The 24,496-nt window shown below is 29.3% G+C and overlaps 1 protein-coding gene across 1 annotated transcript in view; it reads right to left on the bottom strand.

The window, feature by feature from the left end:
* LOC123298003 (carbonic anhydrase-related protein 10) overlaps positions 1–24,496 on the bottom strand; it is a 437,349-nt gene that overhangs the window by 70,257 nt on the left and 342,596 nt on the right. Inside the window, exon 6 of the mRNA XM_044879852.1 lies at positions 5,263–5,329. Within this exon, the coding sequence (XP_044735787.1) occupies positions 5,263–5,329 (67 nt within the window). The remainder of the gene's footprint in view (positions 1–5,262; positions 5,330–24,496) is intronic.

Here is a 24,496-nt window from a genome sequence, read left to right as displayed (position 1 = left end):
ATTTTTGAGATTTGAGGCATTTCTGTCTTATGGTTGTCGAACAAAATGGTTTATGAATATTTTATTCAATTATTTTTTTGAATATCGTTCTCCATGAAAATTTACATGCATCCAAAAAAAGTTCTAGGTCCTTTGGCGGAAATGTCCCAGATTATAATATAATATAAATTTTTACAGTGTAAGGCACGAATGACTGTGAAATACTACGCCTGGCCATTGTTCTATCAGGCATAGAGCCAAGGAGGTATAATGTTTTGCTAGTCAACGAACCAGCCAGCAACCATCAAGCCTATTGTTCTTAAATAAATTACAACATAGTATTTAGTTAGTGTACAGTAATAATAATAATAATACTCATTTTCTATTGTTTTTCTTTGGTACCACAAATGGTTAGCACACGCACTTTCTTCTTGTAATAATTTATCAAAATTTTCTTTCACAAAATATAAATTATTATTAATAACTGAAACTCGTTGAAACGTAAATGGTTAGGTAACCAATGATACATCGATGTAACAGACCGTTTTTACACAAAACAGGCTTTTTTACGTTGGTAGTATTTGTTTATTATATTTATGTAAAACTTGATTGTACTAGATACATTAGTTTCTAAAGATCTAAAAGTAAGAAGCCTTTTATCTGACAAAATTTTCGCGTATGGTTTAAGCCTAAAAATATATTCCGGTTTAAGCCTAGCTATTATATGTATTTCTTGTGTGTAGATGTTAGTCACTCCTCCAATACGGATGAATCGTTTTTGATGAAATTTTGTGTGTGTTTTCAAGTGGATCCGATAATGGATTAGATTTGGTCCATTACAACTGTTTTTGAGAGTTCTACACCAAACAAATTAAAATTCATTAGATGGGAGAGCATATAAATAATATACTTACTATGTACTATGTATTTTTAATAGTATTGAAATACTATTTATTAACATTAGGGTAGGTCGAAAGGACGCTGTCCAATAGATAGAAGTCAAATTTGGGTTTAGTGCAATGGGGTGAGGTTTAGAGGGATGGGTTCTGAGGGATGAGCTTAGCAGGCCTGGGGGATGGGGGTGGGCTTTACGGGCCTAGCAGGCAAACTAAGCATAGTATATATATTAATATATATATATATTCTAAGCTTAAAAATCTATTCATCCAGGCCTGTGCGTGAAGTATATTTTTGCAAAGTCAGCAAGCTTGCGATGGAGACGGCTATGGGTAAAGTTATATTCTTACCAATCTGCAAGATAGTATTGAAAGAGGTCGACCTAAGAAGTGCCATTAGATATTCCATAGAATCTAACATACTTCTTTAATGACTTTTCGTCAGGCTACCATTCCTCAATTAACTGTTCTCGATCCACTTTGTTTTACGTTAAGTTGTGCATTATATTTATTTTTTTTGTCATGAGGTGCGTTATATGTTCTAAAGAAACTTTCAACTTCAAGGATATATTTTAAAGAAAAAATTCATGATCGATTCTAGGGCGGTGTGACATTTTATTTGCTACTCATCACTCAATATACTATTGGGTCATCTAATTCTAGGGTAGTCAGGTATAAAAATTGCAATTATTAAAATCAAACAACCAAAAGAGGTAAAATTTTTCATAATATTTGAAATTTCCTTGTATTTTCAGCTCCTAATTATGATGCAGAGATACCACTTAAACCAACCTGCGACCCACGATGAAAATATGGGTGAAACACATTCTTGCATTTAGCAATTGAAAAATAAATATCCTGTAAATTGTTAAATTTTTAATATTACGTCGTACACAGAGCGTCGTACGCTAATGGAGTAATTATAGTCATGATTATTATCATTATGATTATTATTTTCCACGAATCTGTTTTTGTTTTTTGTAAAATGAAAATTAATTGTTCATTATTTTATGTTCATTCACTCTTACTCACATTATTATTTAATATAAAATTAAATGAATGGGAAGGAAATGAAAATGCAAATTTTAACTTTTGCATTGAGTAAGAAACATTACTTCCGTTTTATATTTTAAATGTATAATAATAATGGAAGTTAATTAATAATGTTCACCTCAATTCACTGGTTTTATATTATTATATCGCTATGTTCGTATCACCATAAGATGTTTTTCCTTGCTACATAATTTATTGTAGGAAAATTTTAACATGGTTAATTGTTGAATGTTTACCGTAAGTTCATTATTTTTTGTAATTTTTAATGGATTATTTTTATGTAGTAATGTTGAGCTTACAAAGTATTTTCTTTGAGCTTAGAAAAAAACGTGGCATATAATGACCTTCTTCTCAAATCTTCTAGTCTTACGAATAACTTAATTCTCTGTTTGGTTTAAAAATTATTTTTATTTTAAAAGTAAAAATTGTAAATGATCCAAAATTAGTGGGTTTCAAAAAACATTCCAATAAGATCGGATCAAATTTGTCTGTGTTATCAAAAAAATCGAATTTGTCAACTTTATGACGTCATCAGAATCCAAAAAATTTAATTTTGCTCGATCACATCCAAATTTTATTCAATTTTGTTAAACCAAGTATGTAATCCTACTAAATTTGGGTCATACTTTTCAAATTTGTGATTAAAACTAACCTAGGTATAATAGGTTTCAAGAATGTGCAGTCCTGGTCCCGAAATTAAACACATAAGTATCGAAAAAGTAACAGCACAACTGAAAAGAATGACTCAAAATTACTGTTGCGCCGGTGGCGGGTGCCTCCTTTGCCACGTACCAGTTACGGACCTGACGATTAATCATACTTGTTACAAGTTTAATATTATTTGTATGCAGTCTAAGCTCACAATTGATAAGAGCTGTAGTCATTTTTTTGTTCACCATTTCATTCGACCAAGGATCGGTTGTAACAAATGACTTGAAATTTTTTGATCAGTTTTTCCAAGTTAATGCATTTAAGATGGTTATTTTCAAATCACAGATAGTATGTTCTATTTTGCGAAACTGTATTTTTTTATGAAATATTATTCTCAGAAGCATTTTAAGAACCTTTTAGGTTTGAAATAAAAACACCAAAATATCGCCAGAAAATGTCGTATTGACATTGAGTTATAAATAATTTTTTTTAGAAAGAATAAAAAAAAGAACACATTTTCTTTGATATTTTATGCAAATTTCAGCAAAAATGTCAGTACAAAATTTGTAAGAAAAAATATACATATATAATCATTTATTGAAATAGAATTTATAGACATAATAGCACATATTCAGTATATTATTATGTCAAATACAACTGTGACTTTATTGAAAAATATTCGTGAAACGAATGAAAACATATTGTATATAATAATACATTTATATACAGTGTGTGTCCAGTTAAATCGGCACTGTATAGAAAACTTTTTTATAATTTGATCTATTAACAAGTGAAAAAATTTACAAAAAAAAAAACCTCGACAAATGCGATTTATTCCTTGTACACGGATTTTTGGAAACTTGGCTATAAAATGTTCTCACTCAAGTGAGTTCCACCGTTTAGGGGCTACGATGCTACTGAGAAACACACAAACGCACAAATAAGCACTTTAAACTTATAACACTCCTTCTTTAATCAATATCAAAGTGATGGTCAAAGACATCAGATGAGATGAAAAGGATACTTAGAGACCTATCATTTTTTGGGACCAATTTTTGGAAATATTTTAATTGAAGTTGAAATATTTGAGTTGACTTTATTCTTTTGAATTATTGCTGTGAATTGCCTAATTATTTTACCATTTCACTTTTCGAAATGAATTGAGCCAGGTTTATTTGACCATTCATTTTTATAGTAATTACTTATATGTCAGGCCTTTTTTTTTAGTTTCTTGGCTACAGAACTCTAGCCTCGCACCTAAAACGTAGCTAAGAACACTCTCTGTTTAATTTCCTTTCAAATGAAAAAAAAGTAAAATCGGTTCATCCGTTTAGGCCTTTAGGCGCTACAATGCCACAGACAGACACACACACAGACACTCGGGGCTTAAAAAAAGTTATTCTTGAAGAAAAGTTCTGCACGGCCTAAAACACGTAGAAAAGTAACTAAAAATAACAAAATCTGTTTTTAATGGTATATCGATAATATTGAATATCTGACCATAGTTTACAATTAGAATTAACTTTTCTTCATAAAGCTTACTGATGATTGTTACATTTCGCATTTTAGGCCATGCAGAACTACTTATCAAGAATACTTTTTTTCAAATAACAAGAATAAAAAAGTTTTTCAAATGGTGCCGATTTAATTTGACACACTGTATTTAAATGTGGGTTCAAGAAACTGTTGACGGGAATGAGGATTCATAATTCATGTGTAGAAAAAATACATAACTGATAGTGTTATGGAAAAAGTGTTTTGACTCGTAAAGTATACTATCTAATAACTGCAGCTTCGAACGCGAGGATAAATCATGAACATAGAGTAATATTTTGGACCGTGGACGTAAACAGTTACCCATTTGGGCAGGACTTTCACGTTTCTAACATATACATTAACACTTGGACCTATCTACTTTCTTGTTTGGGTAAGCAAGCTTGGGTATAATAAGGAAACATAATCATCAAGTGAATGTAATTTCAGTCACTCACAAATCATCAGGATTCCGAGGAAATGCAAGTTAAAAATAAGTCATTATTGCATTTAAGCAAAAAAAAAAAAAAAAAAAAAAAAAAACACTCTTACTACGTAAAAATGCTTTAGCCAAAAGTTGTCAAGGGTAGTAGAGCATATTCTCCTGTGTTCATGGCTTTGGCCTACAATTTTCGACAAGCTAACAGCATATTTTCGTTCGATTAAATACAATAATGTCATATTTTTAAGTTGCAGTACCTCCGAAAGCTAACGTTTTTCGAAAAAATATTTTGAACAAAAATTGTTAGTTTTTTTTTTGAGGATCAACTTTATATATTAAAGTGTTCTATCTCTTACCGTTTAGTATCTAAATTGGCTATTAGACAAGCCCAAGAACTGGATCAAATCTGATGTCAGAACGTGATGTCCCCCATCAAACTCAGCAATTATTGCTTAAGTTATTTTTTGATTGGTTAACTACAAAACGAGCTATTAGCCATTATTGATTAAAATGACTCAACCTGTATGTCATCGACAAGCAGAATTGTAAATTTATCAACCAAAACTGATCAAAAATCTATCCCCCGTGCTAAATCACCTCAGGTCAACTATACCCAATGCAACCTGTTGACAATATGACGTAAAGTACAATCATTCGGTGACATATTGTTTTAGGAAAGTAAAATACAACATTTATAATAATACATACCTTTATATTGAACTTTATTAAATGTACTAGTAATAATACGTAGCTCAGAATTAGGTTTTTCTCCGATCTGGAAAGAAAAAAAATATTAATTCAACCATTTAAATTATAATTAGTTAAATTTTAATTAAATTAATATAATTGCAAATACAATTTAATTGAGGTACGATTGTTTTGGGTTAGACTATTTATATACTTTATTATTCAGACAAGTAAGAGACAGTTTTGTTAATTTCACATCAGTACACCAAGAAAAGCGTAGGACAGCTGTTATATTTCTTTATCTTAAAATAAATGCCCACTCTTCAGTTTATTAATGAATGACTTACAGCTCCTTTTTTTCTATTTTTAAAATATTTATTAAGGTAGGACGAGCGCTAGGGCAAGTTTAGAATTGTAGTGGAAATTATTTGTCCTTATTTTCAACTTTGATGATGAATTTTTTCGATATCTCCCTTGGTTGCCGAAATATCGAAATCTAAATTTTGAAAATTACTGCAGATCGAAAAATTTTATTCATACTTTTCAACTTAAATTGTCACTTTATAACATAATTGCCATCAAAATTGAATATATATATTTTTTAATTTGTGTCCTCACTACCGTGCTCATACATCCTTAAAAAGTCGAACACAACGGGTTTTTTTTTTATTTCAATAATTTAGTAAGGTTTTAACTTTAATTTAAATAGTTTTTTTCTTTAATTTCCATCTACTAATTTTGGAGAAATTTATGAAAACATCCATATCCCGTTTTCCCATAAGACCAATGTTAAATATGTCAACCCTTGTTGCTCAGTTGATGAAAGCGCAATCAATTCCTTTCTCGGTATACCTAGGGTTGTGGCTTCAATTCTCGCCATCATAAGAAAGAATATATGTATAACAAAGAGTATGCATGAAGGAGGTACACTCAGCCTCTGAAATGATTGAGTGGTTACATATATTTTATCACAATGGGCACTTTAGCCTAAGAGTGTCCTTCGTGGACAAAGAATATAACCTAACATAATATTAAATATGCCTAATTTTGAAGTCTTTTCTTTATTTAAATAATCGGGCAACCCCCTCCACCCCAAAAGTTTCCAAAATTGATTTAGACTTAGTTCATCAACTTCATGTAAAAAAATCAAGCTTTTTAGCCAATTTTGTCCTGGCGCCCGTACATCTTTAAGTGTCTGTCTATTATATACTCTTTAAATAAAAAATTGTCAATAACACAAGGTAATAAGAAAAAATCTAAGAAAAAAAGTTGAAAATTCTAAGAAAAAACACTCGATTCTTAGCGCAGTAAAGAAAAGCATACTAGAAAAAGTGTTTCTTAGAAAATATGTTTTTTAATTAAAGAGAATTGATTCTCTTTCAATTCTCTTTAATAAAGATTACTAGACAATATATTTGTCAATATTTAGTTTACGCTGTATGTATCATATTAAAAATCATCAATTATAATCGAGAGACCATGATGTAAATAAATATCGTAAACATGACAAAAGTAAACAAAAACAAAAAGTAATAAATATGTTTTTGGTTTAAAATAGAATAATCTTATTCCAATTTCTATTATGCGCGTAGTGGTTTTGTAGCATTGCTTTTTTTTTAAGAATAAGCTCATTTATAATTGTCATATTGAATCCTTGACGTTATAAGGAAATTATTATAGAAATTGTATAATGGGATTATTTACACTTATTACTTATTATTGAATTAAAGAAAAATTGAAATTGCCTATTATGTAGGTATTAATTATCCCTAGCAGGTAGTATATTATATATGTTTATTTTATATTAAGGTTGTGTGCATTGTAAAGGTATACTTTTGACATGGTTAAAAAGTATACCTTATGGTTAAAAGAGCAAAAATTTAAAAAAAATTCAAAATATATTTGGTACGTAGCTTTTCGTACCAAAAAGCCACGAAATTGAGAGTTGAAAGTTTTAAATTAAATCATAACAAGTTTTACGACATTGAAGTGGGTATCACGGTGTCACAATGTTCCGATCGGCTCTACGACCTTTTCCATATTGTGGCGTAAAAAAAATACAAGATATGTGATTTTCCTAATTGATATGCTCTCATTATTACCCAGATCATGTTAATTTCCTATTGTAGTACCAAAATCAGATGGGCTTACCTAAATTTCTAAAATGGCTTAACCTTGACAACAGTGAACGTTGTCCTATTACTACTTAGCGTAACCGATCGCATTATGACATTAGATTATCGGAATTTTTAAGCATGCACTCCACTTTTTCTCTCATTTCTGTTTCACTTTCATACACGAAAACTTTTTTTTGAATTCGGATGTCACTTATTCCAAAGACCTTGTATTATTAACACTTGTAATGGCATGAAGTGAGCTCATTGTCTTTGGAAAAAATAAACAACAAAATTCATCGAAATTCGAATGAATAGGCCTTTTCATCGACTTGGTTTTGTTTCGGACAATGGTCAAAAAATTATTCAATCTAAGAACATCTAATATATTTTATCTGTATCAAACAGTGCTTTTTGACTAGGATAGATGACTTTACTTGATTGAAGTATGTCCGAAACAATATGAAAAGTCCTATGTGAAAAGTAATTAATTGCAGTGGGCCTACCAAAATAGAGGACCTACCTTGGCAACTTCCCCTTTCGTTTAACATAGTTACATGAATGATGTTTATACGCGTATGATAGCTGTATAAGCATTTATCTACCCCCGTTTGGGTTCATGTTGTTGCTTAATTAAATACAAAATACATAAAAAAGTTACCCAGCAGACATTTGTTGTAGTAGATCGTAAAGAAAAAAAAATTTTACCTTAAAAGCCATATAAAAATATTAATTAATTAAAACGAGAAAAACATTTTTAAAATAAAATAAAAATGTTTTTATTTCGTGTCTTTTTTTTTTTTTTTTGTATTTTGTATTTTTTATTTTCATGAATTTGTTTTTGTTTAACAATGTGAAGTCTAAAAGTTTTTGCTAAAAACTTGATGATTTTTAATTTTTCTGGAAAATTGTCGTGAATGTTTTTTTTTTCTTTTTATAAATAAACAAGTGAAAACAAACAATTGCCTGAGTTAATTGTTGAAATACCATGTATAGACAGTGTTGATTACTCTGGCACATTACACACACATACATGTCACACACATATAACTGATATAGCCATAATATACATACTATACAATTTGCGCATAATTTGCGCTCTCACGGATAGACAATGATGTTTACGAAAAAATGTTTCAAAAAAAAGTTATTTATTTTTTTATAAGGAACATTTTTTATATTTAAACTTTTCTTCTATCTCTAACGGTTTTCAAAATGGGTCCTATGGACCCAAGATCCAATTGACCTGTGTTGCTCATTTACAAACTTGACCTCACTTTTTACCTCCTCAGCACGCTATAAAAATTTCAGCTTGATATCTCTTTTCGTTTTTGAGTAATCGTGATGACAGACGAACAGACGACAGACAGACAGACAGACAACCGGAAATGGACTAGATGATTCTATGAACTCCCATACCGAAATTTTTTTTCGTAGCATCAATGTTTTTAGGCGTTACATACTTGAGACTAAACTTAATATACTATGTATATTTATACATGGTATAATAATATAAGTACTATGTATATTTCATATACACATGGTATAAAAAGATGAAATTGTTCAACAGTAAATAGGTTTTACTTCTCACCCATATTTAATTGTCGTAAAGCTTTGAAACTAGGAAAAATATTTCTTTGTCAATGTTATCATATTTCAGTATACTTTTTATTAATGTTCTTAAGAATTTTGGTGGTAATATTTTCTAAAAATATCTAAGGTTAAACAGTTGTTCCAATGGACTATAAACGGGTAATGAATATCGGAAGTCATAAGGTAAACCATTACAACATACAATTTTTATCAATAATACCAACTTAACGTCACTCATAAAAAATAATCATCATTAAATAATATTAAATATTCTTAAAAAGTTTTAGAAACTATGTGGCTTGAAATAAAACTCCATGGCTGTTTATAATTTACTTTATTCTGCAAGGAATATAGTTTTGCCAACTATCAATTCTCAAATCCGTCAAAAAGACGATAGAAAACCATTTAAGAATCAACTAAAAAAATTATAGGGAAAAAGAAGAGTAAAACAACTAGTTCTAGTGGTAAAGCCACTGAGTTGGTGACAATGAAGGAATACTATTAACAAAGTATTAACAAAGACATACACTCCATTAAATTAACTTTCTTAAAATTAAATTACCTTTCAAACGAAACCAAAAAAGTCAAAATCGGTTCATCCGTTTAGGCGCTACGATGCCACAGACCGACATACACACACAAAGACACACACATATCGGTCAAACTTATAACACCCTTTTTTTATTTTGGGGGTTAAAAATAAAATCAAAAGTACCTAATTTAATAAACTTTTGATTATTGTGCCACAGAGTTTCTTATATACAATCTCAAAACTCTCGAAAATATTTTCAATTAATTAACATCATCTGTAGAAGTAAATCGTAAAAAACCACTTTGTATAAACGATAAAAAAATTTATATTTTATTAACAGAAAATTATATGCCGTAAACATTTTTAACAGTAAAATACATATTGTTTAACTACTTAACGATTAAAGTGATTTTGATCACGCAATATTATTTATACATTTTATCGATAATAGAAATTAAATTTAGTTTAAAGAAGATAATAAAGATAAAATCATAATATTGTTAGCATATTCATTAATTGTTAGTATTCATTAAATTAAACGAAGCTGTTCCTATGTTTTAGATAATCAATACTGGATACACATTTTTATTAATAATTATTTTAGCTTGGCTTACAGTATTTTTATGGTTAACAATAAATCGGAGACTAAACATTTCTAGAGTCGCGTCAAATATTTAAAAAAAATCTGCTGGAAAGTATGTGGCGAGTCATTGACGGTTGATCAGGCGAGCGAAGCGAGCCTATACTAGGTTAAAATGTAACTTTTTGGTTCTAAACTTTACAAAAAAAATACAAAAGATTTTGACATGAAATGAAATGTTGTAGTTCCACATTTATGTCTAGATGTGTTATCAATCATTATTTTTAGAAAAAATTATGTAAATAATAAAAAACAACAGTATTTTTTATTTATTACATGTATGTATACAATCTGTATATATGCAGAGACAGTGGCACCATCTGTGAGCTACATCTAATACTAATAAATAATTGGCTACATTTCATATTAATTTTAATTGAGTCGCCATCTGTAGATTCTTTCAAGTATTGAAAAACGTCATAACAAAACATCAACAATTAATTTTTGCAGTTCTACAGTAGAATAACTAAAACTAAACTTAAATTAAGTGATATTAATACAAGTAATGACAAAAAGATGCTCAGATGTTTCAAACAAAAGATGCTTTGTCTGTGTGTTATACGCACTGTGGAGTATAATTTATATATGGTAGACCTAAAAAACCCGGAGACGTTCGATGCTATGTAGTCATTTCGTATCAGTGGGTAATAACTACACATCTATCTGTTGCTGTGTCCGTCAGGATATTATCAGTTTAAAACAATAGATGCTTTGTATGTGTTATACGTTCAATGTTAATCATATCAAGTATAAAGTTCTACCCACGTATTACTAAACAGTGAATGGTGCGCACGATAGGTTGCGTACAAAAAACGTAACAAAATCATTAGATCACTAGATTTTTTAAAAAAATTGGCTTTTTCAAGCTGGATCTTTATCTCCAAAAATCGAAAAGCTAAAATGGTTTCGTAGAAAGTTCTGTTACAGCAATGATTTTGTGGAAAAGTATACATTATCAACAAAAAGCTCCGTAATTTAAAACATTTCCGCAACCAAATTTTTTTCCAATAATTTTTGATTATTTGCATATTAGGTTAAGAAAATTTAATGAATAATTTCTATAACAAAACTTCCGTTAAATTAACAATTAATTTGGATAAAAATTTTATTTTTTATTTTATAATCTTTTTAAACATCATATAATAGTTTTTTACGTATACATATGTAGTGAATCTCACCGTTCGCGATATACACTACAATCTATTTAAATTATCTGTAAAATATTTATTGAATCGTAAAAAAATCGATTACCATGATGTGTAGTAAGTACTCCCATATGATTTTATCATATACAGGGTGTAAAACATATTTTTAAACATTTCGTTTAGTATTGAAAGTTCTATTATGGCCCTTCGCACATGCCAGCACTTAAGAACCCAAACCAAGCAACCAGATTGAAACCCTGTCGGTTCCCGTAGGTATTTATATTTAGATCATTTTGTTCAAAAAAGGAATATGAAGAGCCTAGTTGCAACCAAATTAGTTGCAAAATGAAGATGGGAGGCTAAAAAGTATTAAATCTAGCTTTCAGTTGAATTCGAATATCGGATGCTTGCAAAATGATTCGTATTGTGGGTTGTTGAATATCCGACGTATGGCATACACCCATAAGAATCATACCATTTTATTTGTGGTAAAAAATTAATTTATTAACTAAGCCAAGATTCATTTGTGCTTAGTAGCAACAAAAAACTGATCTAAATATTGAAATTTGAAAAGTGTTTGACGACACAAAATTAAGCTTATATACGAGTAAACTATGTATTTCATTTTCATTCCTGTAAATGCCACACTAACTGATATTATTGAATGGGATAATTTGATTAACGAAAGCATTCAACGTTTAAGAAAAGAAACATGAAAATTTATTCAGAACAGACTGATGTTATCTTTTGTAACGTACGAAAAAGACATTCTAATTATGTGTCGGTCCAAGCCATAAGGGGAACAGGGAAAAATAATATTTGCTTTTTCTTTATTTTGAAATAACTTTGAACAATTGGCGATTGCGCCTTTACTTAGATTAGGTTAGGTTATATTGACTGTCCACGAAGGACACACTTAGGCTATAGAGCCCATTGTGATACCATATATGTGTTTTACCACCTTTACGTTGATAATTTCATTTATCAGCTCCTCAATTACAGAGGCTGAGTGCGCCTCCTTCATGCATATACCAGCCCATCACAACTATTAATTAAATTAATTTTGTTGCGACGGCAGGATTCAATTCCGCAACCCTAAGCATATCGCGGACGGAATTGGTTACGCCTTAACCAACTGAGCTAATAGGGCGACCTTACTTGCTCGACCACTGAGTTCGGCCGGTTGTTTAAATGTGATTTCTATCGAGAAAATCTAATTTTATCTCCCATAGAATCACTTCCGTCCGTAAACTTTGCGAACTCGTTGGTCATTTTTGCAAACTTCAAACCTTTAACGAAATATTAATGTAAATTTTTTAATTAATATTTAACTCATTCATTTTCCTGTAATACTATGAAACTTTCTGTACATCGGTACGTGTTGTATACATACATAATGTGCAACAAACTGAATTCGATATCGTTTAGTTTAATAAAAGCAATTAAACTTGAAACCACTATGTTGACACATATTTGCTGATATAATTAAAATCCAGTAAATTCTAAAACAAGGTAATCAAATCAGGCAACCATGCACACGTATACATAACTATCAGTATATGTAAACCATACATTTTCAGTGTGTTTATCGTTTTATAAATCTCACAACTATGTAATAGTTTTACCAGAAATTGAAATATTAAATACTATTACAGTTGAACTATGTTATAATTCATTTGGAAGCAATATAATTACTGTGGAAACGTTGGCATATATTTTGGTGTTTTGCTAGTTTGCTAATAGATATGTTAACAAAGTCATTATAAACCAAAATAATTCGTAAGAAAACCTAATTCTTTAAGGAATAGGTTATGCGGCTGGTTTCTGAAAAACATCTCTGATTATTAGATCTTTAGATCTTTCATATCGTATTAAAATTATTTTCAGAGCTTGATTTTAATTATTTTATGAATTTTTTCAAAAAGTAACCATGAAAATTGCACCATTTAAAAATCCTATCAAAACGGTTTTTGTAATGTACCAATTTTGTAATATCCATCGTCTTAGTAGAGATAAGCCGATGCCATCATTTTCAGCCAAACAGCATGGGTGTATAAAGTAGTATGAAATCAAACGTAGATTTATCAAAGGCTTTATATGGCCCAAAAAATAAATTATATTGTCTTAACTTTTTAACATGAGAAACTTTAATATGTTACAACGAGAATCAATCAAAATCGATTTCAATCACTGACAACTATTACAAAATTTAATTAAAAAAATTAACATAAAAATAGTGAAATGTGTTGTGGGCACCCGGTAGAACTATGTTTTTTTCGAAGGTGCGTCGTTTCATAGTTACCCCCCACACAGTTTTGCGCTTTCTTTAAAACTGACAAAAAACTGCTGGTTTTAACAAAATATCAACCGACAAGCAATGCTTTAGGAAGTGTGTGATTTAATACACAGAATGTTTCAGATGTTAGAAACGTAATATTACAAATATATTTTAGAAAATTTCCAAGCAAAAAGTATTAAATCGACGTAAAATTAATAATAATGTTCTATCGAAATAAATACAAAAATTCCTTTAGAAAGGCTGAAATGCATTGATAAATATTTAATTCAATTATTAGTTTATAATTATACTAGAGTGATACCCACCCGCTTCGCTGGGTTTAAAAGTAAAGATTGATAAAGATTGCTCTCGCTTATAACACTCGAAATAATGGTAACGATTGTTTTACACAGGTTAAATATATGTATAGTTTTCAATTTTTTAAATGTATAATAGTAATGATTCATTGAGTATATCAGAGAAGATGGCCGTGAAATATTTTATATTGACTATTTTTACAGAAATCTGTAATTTATGGTAATGTCCAATGTCAAATTAAATTAAATTTTTTAATTTTTTTAAAATATATCTTTATAAATTATAGTTCATGTGTTTTTCTGATAGCTATATTGCTGTACAGTTTCATTAAAAACCATTCGCTGGTTTTAGCGTGAAAGCGTAACAAACAAACAAACAAACAAACAAATAAAGAAACAAACAAACAAACAAACAAACATGCTTACTTTCGCATTTATAATATATAAAGATTAATCAATTAAAATAACTCAATAGGTACCTAATTAAAATTTATACTTGAAAACTTGAAAAATCTATTATTTTCAATAAAAATTTCCTTCTATCTCATATCCGACGAATTAAAATATAATTTGAATTGCCTTAGGAATTGTGATTACAAATACGCTACAATGTAAAACGAAATTAAGCATACAAATTTTTTATATTGTAGTAATATTCGAATAAATTTACATATTTTTTTAAACGTTATAAAACGTGCTTGAACTTGGCCAGTAGAAAAGCTCGTACGTAAGAGAAAGTCGTCTAGGTTGGTTTGTTAACTAGGTCTGCTAACTGCAATAATTAAGTTGTGCTATCTATCTAAAATTTGTTTGTTGATTTAATTTTTCTAGTATTGTAATGAAATTTTCGTGAAATTAAAGAGTCATAGCAAAACATGTGTTTTGCAATCAGTGGCTAAGAAATTCAGAAAATGGTTTCAAATTTTGTATATAATTGAAAAAGAATTGTACAATCATCACGATAAGTATACTGAGTAAAGTATTCACTACTGCTTAAAAGCCTCCTCCTCGACTTGATCTACTTATCCTCCTTCCATAACACTCGTAGAGATTTTTTTACACAGTTAAAATATATGTACAGTATATCAGAAAAAATGGCCATGAATTGTTTGATATTTCTATTTTAAATTTTTACAGAAATCTTGAATTTATGGTTCAAAGTGATGATCATAAATGAAGCAGTAAAATGTCAGATTAAATTTAATTTTTTTTAAATACATCTTTATAAATTATAGCTCATGTGTTATTCTGATGTATGAGCTATATTATTGTACAGTTTCCTTAGTTCGGTAGTTTCTGCGTGAAAGCGTAATAAACAAACAAACAAACAGACAAACAAACATTCTTACTTCACATTTATAATATAAATATGGATGAATTATTGAAATTATGGTGGAAATATTTGGAAGATAACGGCTAGTAGCTAATTCGGTCTCTGAAATGGTAATTCTTAATAATAAAACATTAAAATTTCAGAAATATGTACTTTTCTATCGAATACCTTTTCTTATTCAAAGAGCTTCTTCTTCTTTTTCATTTTTTCATAGAATCTTTCTTTTGATCTCGACTCTATTCGCTATAATGATAGTTATGAGACATAAGCTTAAAATAAAGTCGACCTTGACAACCTTTCTATAAAATGTAAATATATTTTCAGAATGATAAAACTCTTCGTATCACAAACCTTTTATAGTAAAATCAACCATAACATAATAACTTTATTGTGTATTTGCGATATATACTATTTTCTATATAAATATATATAAGTTTATACGTATTCCCTGACTATATAACATTCATACATGACTCTAGGTAATATATTTGGTATTAGGTAACATAGAATGTTGAGCTTATACAACTGTAACAATACTAGAAAATGAAAATGCTGAAAATGCATTATACTATTTATGAATTTTATATGTACATATATTTTTAAAACAGAATGTTACAAATATGTTGGGCAATTAACACCCATGCTAGATTAGATTAGGTAAGAATGACTATTCAAGAGACACACTTAGACCAGAGGATGCGTTGAGATATTTAACCCGCCAGCATTCGCGTAATCGTTTGGTAGTCTTTCGGCGCGTGATGAGCGATTTCCCGCACGTTCTGCACATGCGTCTTATATTTTATATAGAAAATAAAAATGCTTATTTATAAGTTATTATAACATAAATAATTTTAAAAAAGACGTACCTATACTTGATTCCATAAAAATCACAACAGTTAAAACATCTAAGCGTACTCATCATATGTTATGTTATAATAGTAACACTTAGAATGTTTTAATTCGAGCGTTTTTAATGACATAGACTATACATCATCGTTATCGGCATTAATACAAATTTTTATTAAAATTGATTCATAATTATTAATTATTTCGTTATTTTTACAAATCACGTACTCCTATCGGACAGACAAAAAAACATTCAATCTACGGAAGTATACGAACTGGTCCGAAAATATGCTAACATAATACTTTTTACGTTACGCGTTTATGCACGTAGTGAAAAAAAAGATCATAATTTCTGAAATGCTTGAAAAATATCTATTTTTTAAACCTGTAGATTGGTTGAAAAAATCTGAAAAATGCATAGTTCGAAAATAGATAAAATTAATGAATATAGATAAAGTTTCAACCACATGTACCATTTGAAAAATAAAAGTTATTTATGCTTTAAATCAAGCGTGAGCGAAATGCTCATAATGCGAGTGCTGACGGATTAAGAACAGCAAAAAGTACTTTGACTCACAATCTTTTAACATTGATTAAAATTTATATTAAGATAGTATGAACATCATGCCTGTAATAAAAGTTTCTTCAAATATTTCTGAGAAGTAAGATAGAAAGTATTAAGAAAGCAAGCTTGACTTGGTCTTAATCTAGATTAAATATTAAAATAAAAAAATGACATTTATATATGCATAGTAAATCGGCCTTCCTGTTCTTAACTAAAGATTATTTTGAGACGTTATTTTGAGCGTCTTGAACGCGTATTAACATTTGTTATAAAAGTTGTAGAAGATAAAATTCTTTACAAATTTGGTTGAAACCTGTTTTAATGCGTTGGACCGTTTTAAAAATAGAGGGCGCAGAATATGAAGAACTCAGCTATACGTACCTTAGTGCAGGGTCTATAAATATTAGGTATTAAATAATTATTTAAGTAATATTTATTGAATAATTAAGTAAAAAAAACCACATAATAGACTAGGATTCAAGATTGATCCTGTCTATTGTACGGTTTTTTACTTAATTATTCATTAAATACTAAATATTGACTCAGTACTGAAGTACGTTAAGGTGAGCGCTTCTTGCTCTGCACCCTCTATATTATAAAAAAACTGATATTTGCGACGTTTGATTTAAAATTTTGGGACAACATCTATACTAACCAAAAAAAAAGGTTCGTACAAGAATTGAGCTTATTTTGTTTTATTCCGAAATGAAACCCTAACATGATTGGAGTATTAGCATATGTCATCTTCTATTTATATCACTTTCATAGGAATGTATCATTTGTAATTGTACATGCATTTCTTGAAAAAAAATACTACTGTAATAATGCAGTTCATACTGTAAAAAAATGAACAATTCTATGTATGTATAAATTTTATCTTGGTTTTGTATAACAATTGTGGGACTCTACAGTTTTATTCGAGTAGTTGTATGTGGTGATGCTGTGCTTGGTCAGTAAGTTGGTGATCAAACGATAGTTATTCTCATATTTTATGTATGCAAAGGGGATTGATAATTTAGGGAATATTCATTTTTTACAATAAATACCTATATTTTAGTAAATGGTTTGTTTCTGGTGAAAAAACAAATAACTTTTAAATTTTTGTTTTACATTAAAAAAAAAGTTTTTTTAACACAACTATGTTGTATCTATTTTTACACAATGATAATTTTGTCTCTATTTTTGTCAAAAACTCTAAAAATTATTCGAATGGAAAGGGGAATTAGATTAAATCTTTTGAATTTGTTTGTCATTTTCTTTCGAGTAACGAGTAATAGTGAAAATAGAATAAAGTTTCTTATTAAGTGTCAATAAAATTAACGAAAAGTTTGAATGGTTGCCCATTTGCGTGGTCGAGTGTTGACAATGAAAAACCAAAGACCTGGTAGTTTAGGTTTTTTAAAACAGAAGGACTCGGCGAAAAAATAACGTGTTTTTACTGTTAGCCAATTAAGTTTAAGGATCTTGTAGTTGTTATAAGAGATAGCTTCATCAAATGTGAAAAGATAAATTAAAAAAATTCAGAGAGATTAGATTAGCTACGCCCAAATTCCAAAGATGTGGTTTAACATTATTGGATTATTTTCCATGGAGTTTTTTGAAGTCTCAGTTTCTGACAACAAGTATGCGACCACTCACACGTTAAGGGAGGAAATTCAGATCTTTCTAACTACTATTCATTAACATTTATGCAAAATGGTCAAGGAAAATTTTAACCAAAAAATTTTATGCGCTATCAACATCTTGGAATTTTACCGGCTATGGAATTTTATTTGGATATGCAATATTTACCGGATACCGGATATATATTTTACCAAATTTTGTGAAATAATATAAAATGTGCCATAAGGTTGGAGAATAGTAATTGAGAATCATTTTCTCTGATATGGTAATATAATTTGACAGGAAGCAAATTAAAAATACCAGCCGAATATTTTGTTTGAGCTATCCTTTTTATTAACCGTTGAGTCTGAATGTATCCTTTTCTTTTAGTGACCAAAAAGTATCCAGTTTTAAAATTAAAACCGCAACCGCCTTCATGTGTCAGACATACTTCATCTCATCTTACATCAAAAAGAAAAGAAATATCTAAAATCAAATCGCCAGGAAATAAATTTTTTCGCGACGTTGCCAAGCTCATTTCTTATATCAAAATCATTTACCTATCAAACTGGTACCACAAGACATCAATAAAAGATTAAAAAGATCTTGAAACACACTTCATCATACTTAAGACCGATATAATAAATTAAATTTCACAGGGTAATAATATAAGGATTGTAGGTGTTACACCTTTTCTTTCTATTTTTTAAATTATAATGAAAAAAATATTCAAATATTTGAATAAAAATGACTACTTACTTACTCTAGTCGTGATGATTATTATATTTTTTATGAGTAGAACTTAGAGTTTACAAAAGAAGATTTACTTTGGCATATAAAAGAGCTTTAACGCATCAAACAAAAAATGATGTATATGCATAATTTTATTTAAAAAATTCTTTAATGTCTAATATAAATTATGTTTAGTAGGCTTTTGAGAATGTTTGGTTGGCTTGGCTATACTTCGACTACTTCTCGGCTGTGTGGTGGATGGTGATTCTTCACTAAGTATGTGTGAAAAACTGTATATATGGTAAAAATGATTGATTACAAACAAAGCGTATATGAAAAATAATATTTATAATTTTTAAAGAAAAATAATGGAAGATTTTACCTTTCATTTTTCATGAAAATTTTCACATTTAGGACCTCCATACACAAAATTAAAAGGTTTGTCAGACCATATACGCGGCGGCCAAAGGCCCATTGTGATACCCTATTTGTGTTTTTCGGGGAATGTTTCATTTCCTCAATTATTGTGAGAGTACATCTCCTTCACGCATTTACCACGCACTTCACTTGCCCATTATCAAATTATTCACTTCTTCAGCTCCTCATTGAGCTCGAAGATTTAATTTTTTCTGGATGACAATGATAACGATTTTTTTTAAATCCTTGTCCAAAAATGGGTAGTCATTGGCACAAAAACAGTTGGAAGGAGTTTTCAGACGCAATCATTATTTGCGAGACAATTGAAACAACAGAAATTATTTCGGGTTATTATAGGAATATTATTTGTCCCTATACTTTAATGTTCAAACACGGTTAAAAATTATTTTGTGGATATCACTATGTCAACATCGGTATGATCGCTATACTGATTTGACCATTGAGGGAATAGTAACATTATCAATAGTTACGGAGGACGGTCAATGCAGTATAGGTGTCAGGCCCATACTGGTTGGCAATACCCACAATAATTCTCATTGACAGTATCCAATACTGTAATATTACTTATGCAAACATAGATACACATAGAGGCTGTGTGGAGTTGCATGGAACTTTTTTATATTTTATGTATTTGATACATTGTTTTTTAACTTTCATAAATTATTAGCTAATGTCAAAATTCATAAGTGTAACGTAAAAGATAATACCCACATCAGTTTTGTTAATATGCCAGGTGTTAAGTAAAAGAAAATCTTATTTCATGCTTGAGTGTTATGAATTTTGCTTAGTTTTAAATGCTTATAATTGAGATTTTATTGTTCCTAATATTTTCCACTAAACGGACAAATAAAAACAAAAGTAAAACTCGAGTCGAAAAAAACAAAACTGCAGCTTTCTACAAAAGATATCTAAGAACACTCTTCATTAAATTGCCCTTCTCCTTAAACTATTTTCCAAACTAAGCCAATTTGGAAGATCATCGCCAATTTTTAGTTTTTTCGGGTACGGAACCCTAAATTTGCACTTGAAACATAGCTAAGAATATTCGTCATTAAATTACCTTTCAAGCAAAACCATAAATCGATTCATCCGTTTAGGCACTACGATGACATAGACAGACAACACATACACATAGCGGTCAAATTTATAGCAGCCAATTTTTTTAATTCGGGGGTTAAAAATTATATTAATAAAGTAGTGTTTCATTACCATGGAAACGCTTGAAATAAAAATCGCTTGAATATGAACGGTGGGAATATGTTGCATCTCAACTTTTAGTTATTGTACACTTTTCATGAAATTTTGGTATTCCCTGATAATTTTGATTTTTATTTCTTACCTTTAAAGAGCGGATATTACATTAGAAAGTACAAAATTGGAATATTTAAAAAATATTTACAAGAATCTACCCAAAGTTATGCTAGGGTGCACCGTCTCTGCGAGTATGAATCACTTAGAAAAAGGAGATGCTTACAGCTTATACTATTTGTCAAATAACTTGGAGCTGTTAGAAGTAAATAAGATTTGGCCGATTTCAGTTTCAAGAGAGTGCCAAACAATAGGCGGTGGCTTTTCTATCTTGTATCATGCTCTCATAGTATTTAAAAAAAATATAATATTTACAATTTTATAGTCACTCTTTGTATAAAAAGAAAATAATAATCATTGTTTGTATAAATATATCATGTGTAAAAACAGTTTAGAGGTAGTTTTTGAAAGACAATGGTGGACATGTTTTAATATTACAACAGTGTCAAACCATTACAACAAATTTACATTCCTTTTATTTTGTGAATGTTTTTATTACACAATCTGGTTCATAAAAACTTTACCATTTGCAATAATATACCTACATCAATTTAACAAAATATTTTATATAGTATTAACACTAAATTAAATAAAGTCAATAAAAGGAATTCAATTTCTTTTGTCGAGAAAAATGTCCTAACCAAGAGAAGGTTGAACTATTACCTTTGTAGAGAACGAATATAAGAACCACCTCCCAGGCGTATTTATGGCAACATACATGTGATACAATGGCAAGTTTATAATATTATTTTTTGATTATAAAAAACCAAGTATGTCAATAAAACAAATTTTTACCCCCGAACTAAAAAAAGGGGTGTTATAACTTTGACCGTTATGTGTGTGTGTCTGCCTGTGGCATCGTAGCTCCTAAACGAATGAACTGATTTAGATATTTTTGGTTTTGTTTGAAAGGTAATTTGATGGAGAGTGTTCTAAGCTATGTTTCAAATGCGAGTTGAGGTTTCCGTACTCGAAAAATTTGTTGATGTTTTCTAAAATTTTGTAAATTTTACTTGTATTTCAATACTTTGTCGTTATCTTTTGCGGGTAGGTAGTAGTTCGTTATTTAAATAGGGTTAATGGCTAATTTTAGCCAATGCTTTTATGTTGTCATAAAATTGCCCTTGTTTTCATAAATTGTTTAGTATAAAGTTGTTGTGTCGTCTGGTGGTCTGATCTGCACCGAACAAGTATGGTACAGTTATTTTAACCATGTCACATAAGGTTTTTGTATAAACACAACAATAATACTGGACAACTATTTTATAACGATACAAAATAATGTTTTCGACGACGCGCCCAAAGAATTTACATAATTTGAAAGTAAAATGAAATTAGTTCAAATAACTTTGTTGTCGAAAATAGGGTATTCATAGAGAATATTCTAGATATAGACTTTGTTATACAAAAATTTCTTTTAACGTGTCTACATATATAATACATACACACATACCCTTTTGTTTTAAATTATTTGAAATTAAAGCTTTACACTAACATATTCTTAAAAAATTAACATACGGAAATTTTGTTTTGACAACTTGACGATATTGCAAAGTGAATGAAAATAATACTTTGAAGTTATTATCAAACTCAGTATAAAAATAACTTCTTTTTTTGTATTGTAAAAATATTTTTTACTATGAGAAAATTTTTTTTGGTTATAACTATAGATAATAAATATTTATATTATAATAGTTATAACTGAAGATGTGGAACCACTTGCAGTTTTATTAAAGAAAACGCATCCAAATTTTTGGGTAATGAAAAATTTAGCCCCTGAAGTTCCATCGTAAAATAATATACAAATAATAATATTAACAAAAAATAATGTAAATTTTGCTAAAATTCGCATTTTTCGCTGTAAAAAAATATTATACCTTAAAGAATTATTGTGTGGCTTCATTGTGCTTAGTCTTACAAGTTTTTCTTTTATAAAAATCTTTTATAATCGGAAAGCTAATGCTGCAAGTTTTATGAAGTGTTTGATGCATCATTAAATTTTTAGATATAGTATCTACTTAACACCTGAGCATTTTTTATTCATGTGTTTGTCTGAGAAATCGGGGGCATTAGATACTGCGCATAATAGGAAGGTGTAAAAAAATATGGACCAAAAGAAGTGTGTGAATAATAAGCAAACAAACATTAATCGAAAGTTTGGGTAATTTTAAAAATAAAACTAAATAAGACAGATATTTTGGAGGGGTTTTAAATTTAAGAAAACCATCCCAAAGTTGACAATATGAAGTGTTTGAATCAAGCCACTATTTAAACAGCGTGCTAATTACATGTAATAAAAAATTTTTACAAAAAGGATGAAATTTTTGCCGGGATTAAGTTTTCTTGGGCCTCTGGAAAGTAAGTCATTTGGACTACAGGGGTCGCACTCACACGACTTCAGTACCACACCGACTATGTACTACCAATTTATAACGTTAGGCGATTATCTTAAACACTTTAAAAACTATCAACTTCCACAAACTTGTTGTAATGTATGTAAATTAGAAGTCATATACGTAACAGCTACTTCAGATTCGCTACTGTATGTACTTTCCCCATTTTTAGTATTTTTAATGTTTCATGATATAAATACACCCGTGTATACATGTATAGAATGTATTCGTAGCGACAAGCGATATTCATAGTTAAAGTGGTTGGTTTTTTGTGGGATATTTATGAGACGACACACAACACCAGTTTTTTTTCCTGGTGTGTAGATAAAATAATATTTATATCGTATAAATAGTAAAAGGATGAGATATATCGTATGGGGAGATGTATAATAATATACCCTCTCACTGGGTTCAACGACGTATACACAAACAATCTACAGAAAAATGTGTATACAAACAGCACAGGGGAAGTTGTAAGTACCAAGAATCAAAATTTACATTCATGTGTTCTTTTAAAAATGCACAATGTAAATGATCTCTGTTACTCCTCAATCATGAAGTGTGACTCATGTATCAATATCACAATGTACCATTGACCATACGTTAGTGTCCAAGATCACGTCCTCCGATTGTACAAATTGTACAAGGATATGCTGTTTCAACATATAATTGTTATTGTTTACTTTAAGCATATATATATATCTACTAGAGAATATATATATATATATATATATATATATATATATATATAATATGTTGAAACAGCATATTCTGATAGCATATATGACATTGAAACATTTAATATCCACGAGATTCTCTAGTAGATATCAACTACTCTGAGCTTCAGCTAAATGACTCGGATCTATCTGGATAACCGGATGACTTTTTAATAACTAGCGGTGATGAAACTTTTTTTTCTCTCTTACATTTAAAAATAAAGATAGAGCATAAAAAATAAGAAAAAAATTGTAAAATTTAGTTTATAAACATTTTGCGTATTTGAAACTTTACTCCCATAAAATTTTATGTTATGTTTAACTTAGAATATGGTATCGAAACTGAATCGCCAATAGGGAATAGAGATCCAAAAGACTCAAAATTTTTTAGTATTTTTTGTTTTTTTTTTTGTTTTTTTATTTTCTTAAAGATAATATTACTTTAGTTTATTCGAAAACAAAACCACCTTGATAATCAATCTTCAGCCTATATGCATTCTAATAAAATACCCTCTTCGCAATACAAGCAATGCTAAGTAAATAAATCCAATTAAATAAACATCTTCAGAGAAACTATAGAATGACTTACAAGGAAACTGCAAAATGATAGATATAACATCTCACCTTACTCTTTGCCAGTATAAGTGGGGTTGCTGAGGTAACACAACGGGATCGGTCGGCATATATGTATATATATAGTGTA

The sequence above is a fragment of the Chrysoperla carnea genome, chromosome 4 (genome assembly GCF_905475395.1).
Source record: "Chrysoperla carnea chromosome 4, inChrCarn1.1, whole genome shotgun sequence".
Classification (NCBI taxonomy): Eukaryota; Metazoa; Arthropoda; class Insecta; order Neuroptera; family Chrysopidae; genus Chrysoperla; species Chrysoperla carnea.
The sequence above is the reverse complement of the archived record's forward strand: the minus strand, read 5'-3'. Positions and strand labels throughout refer to the sequence as shown.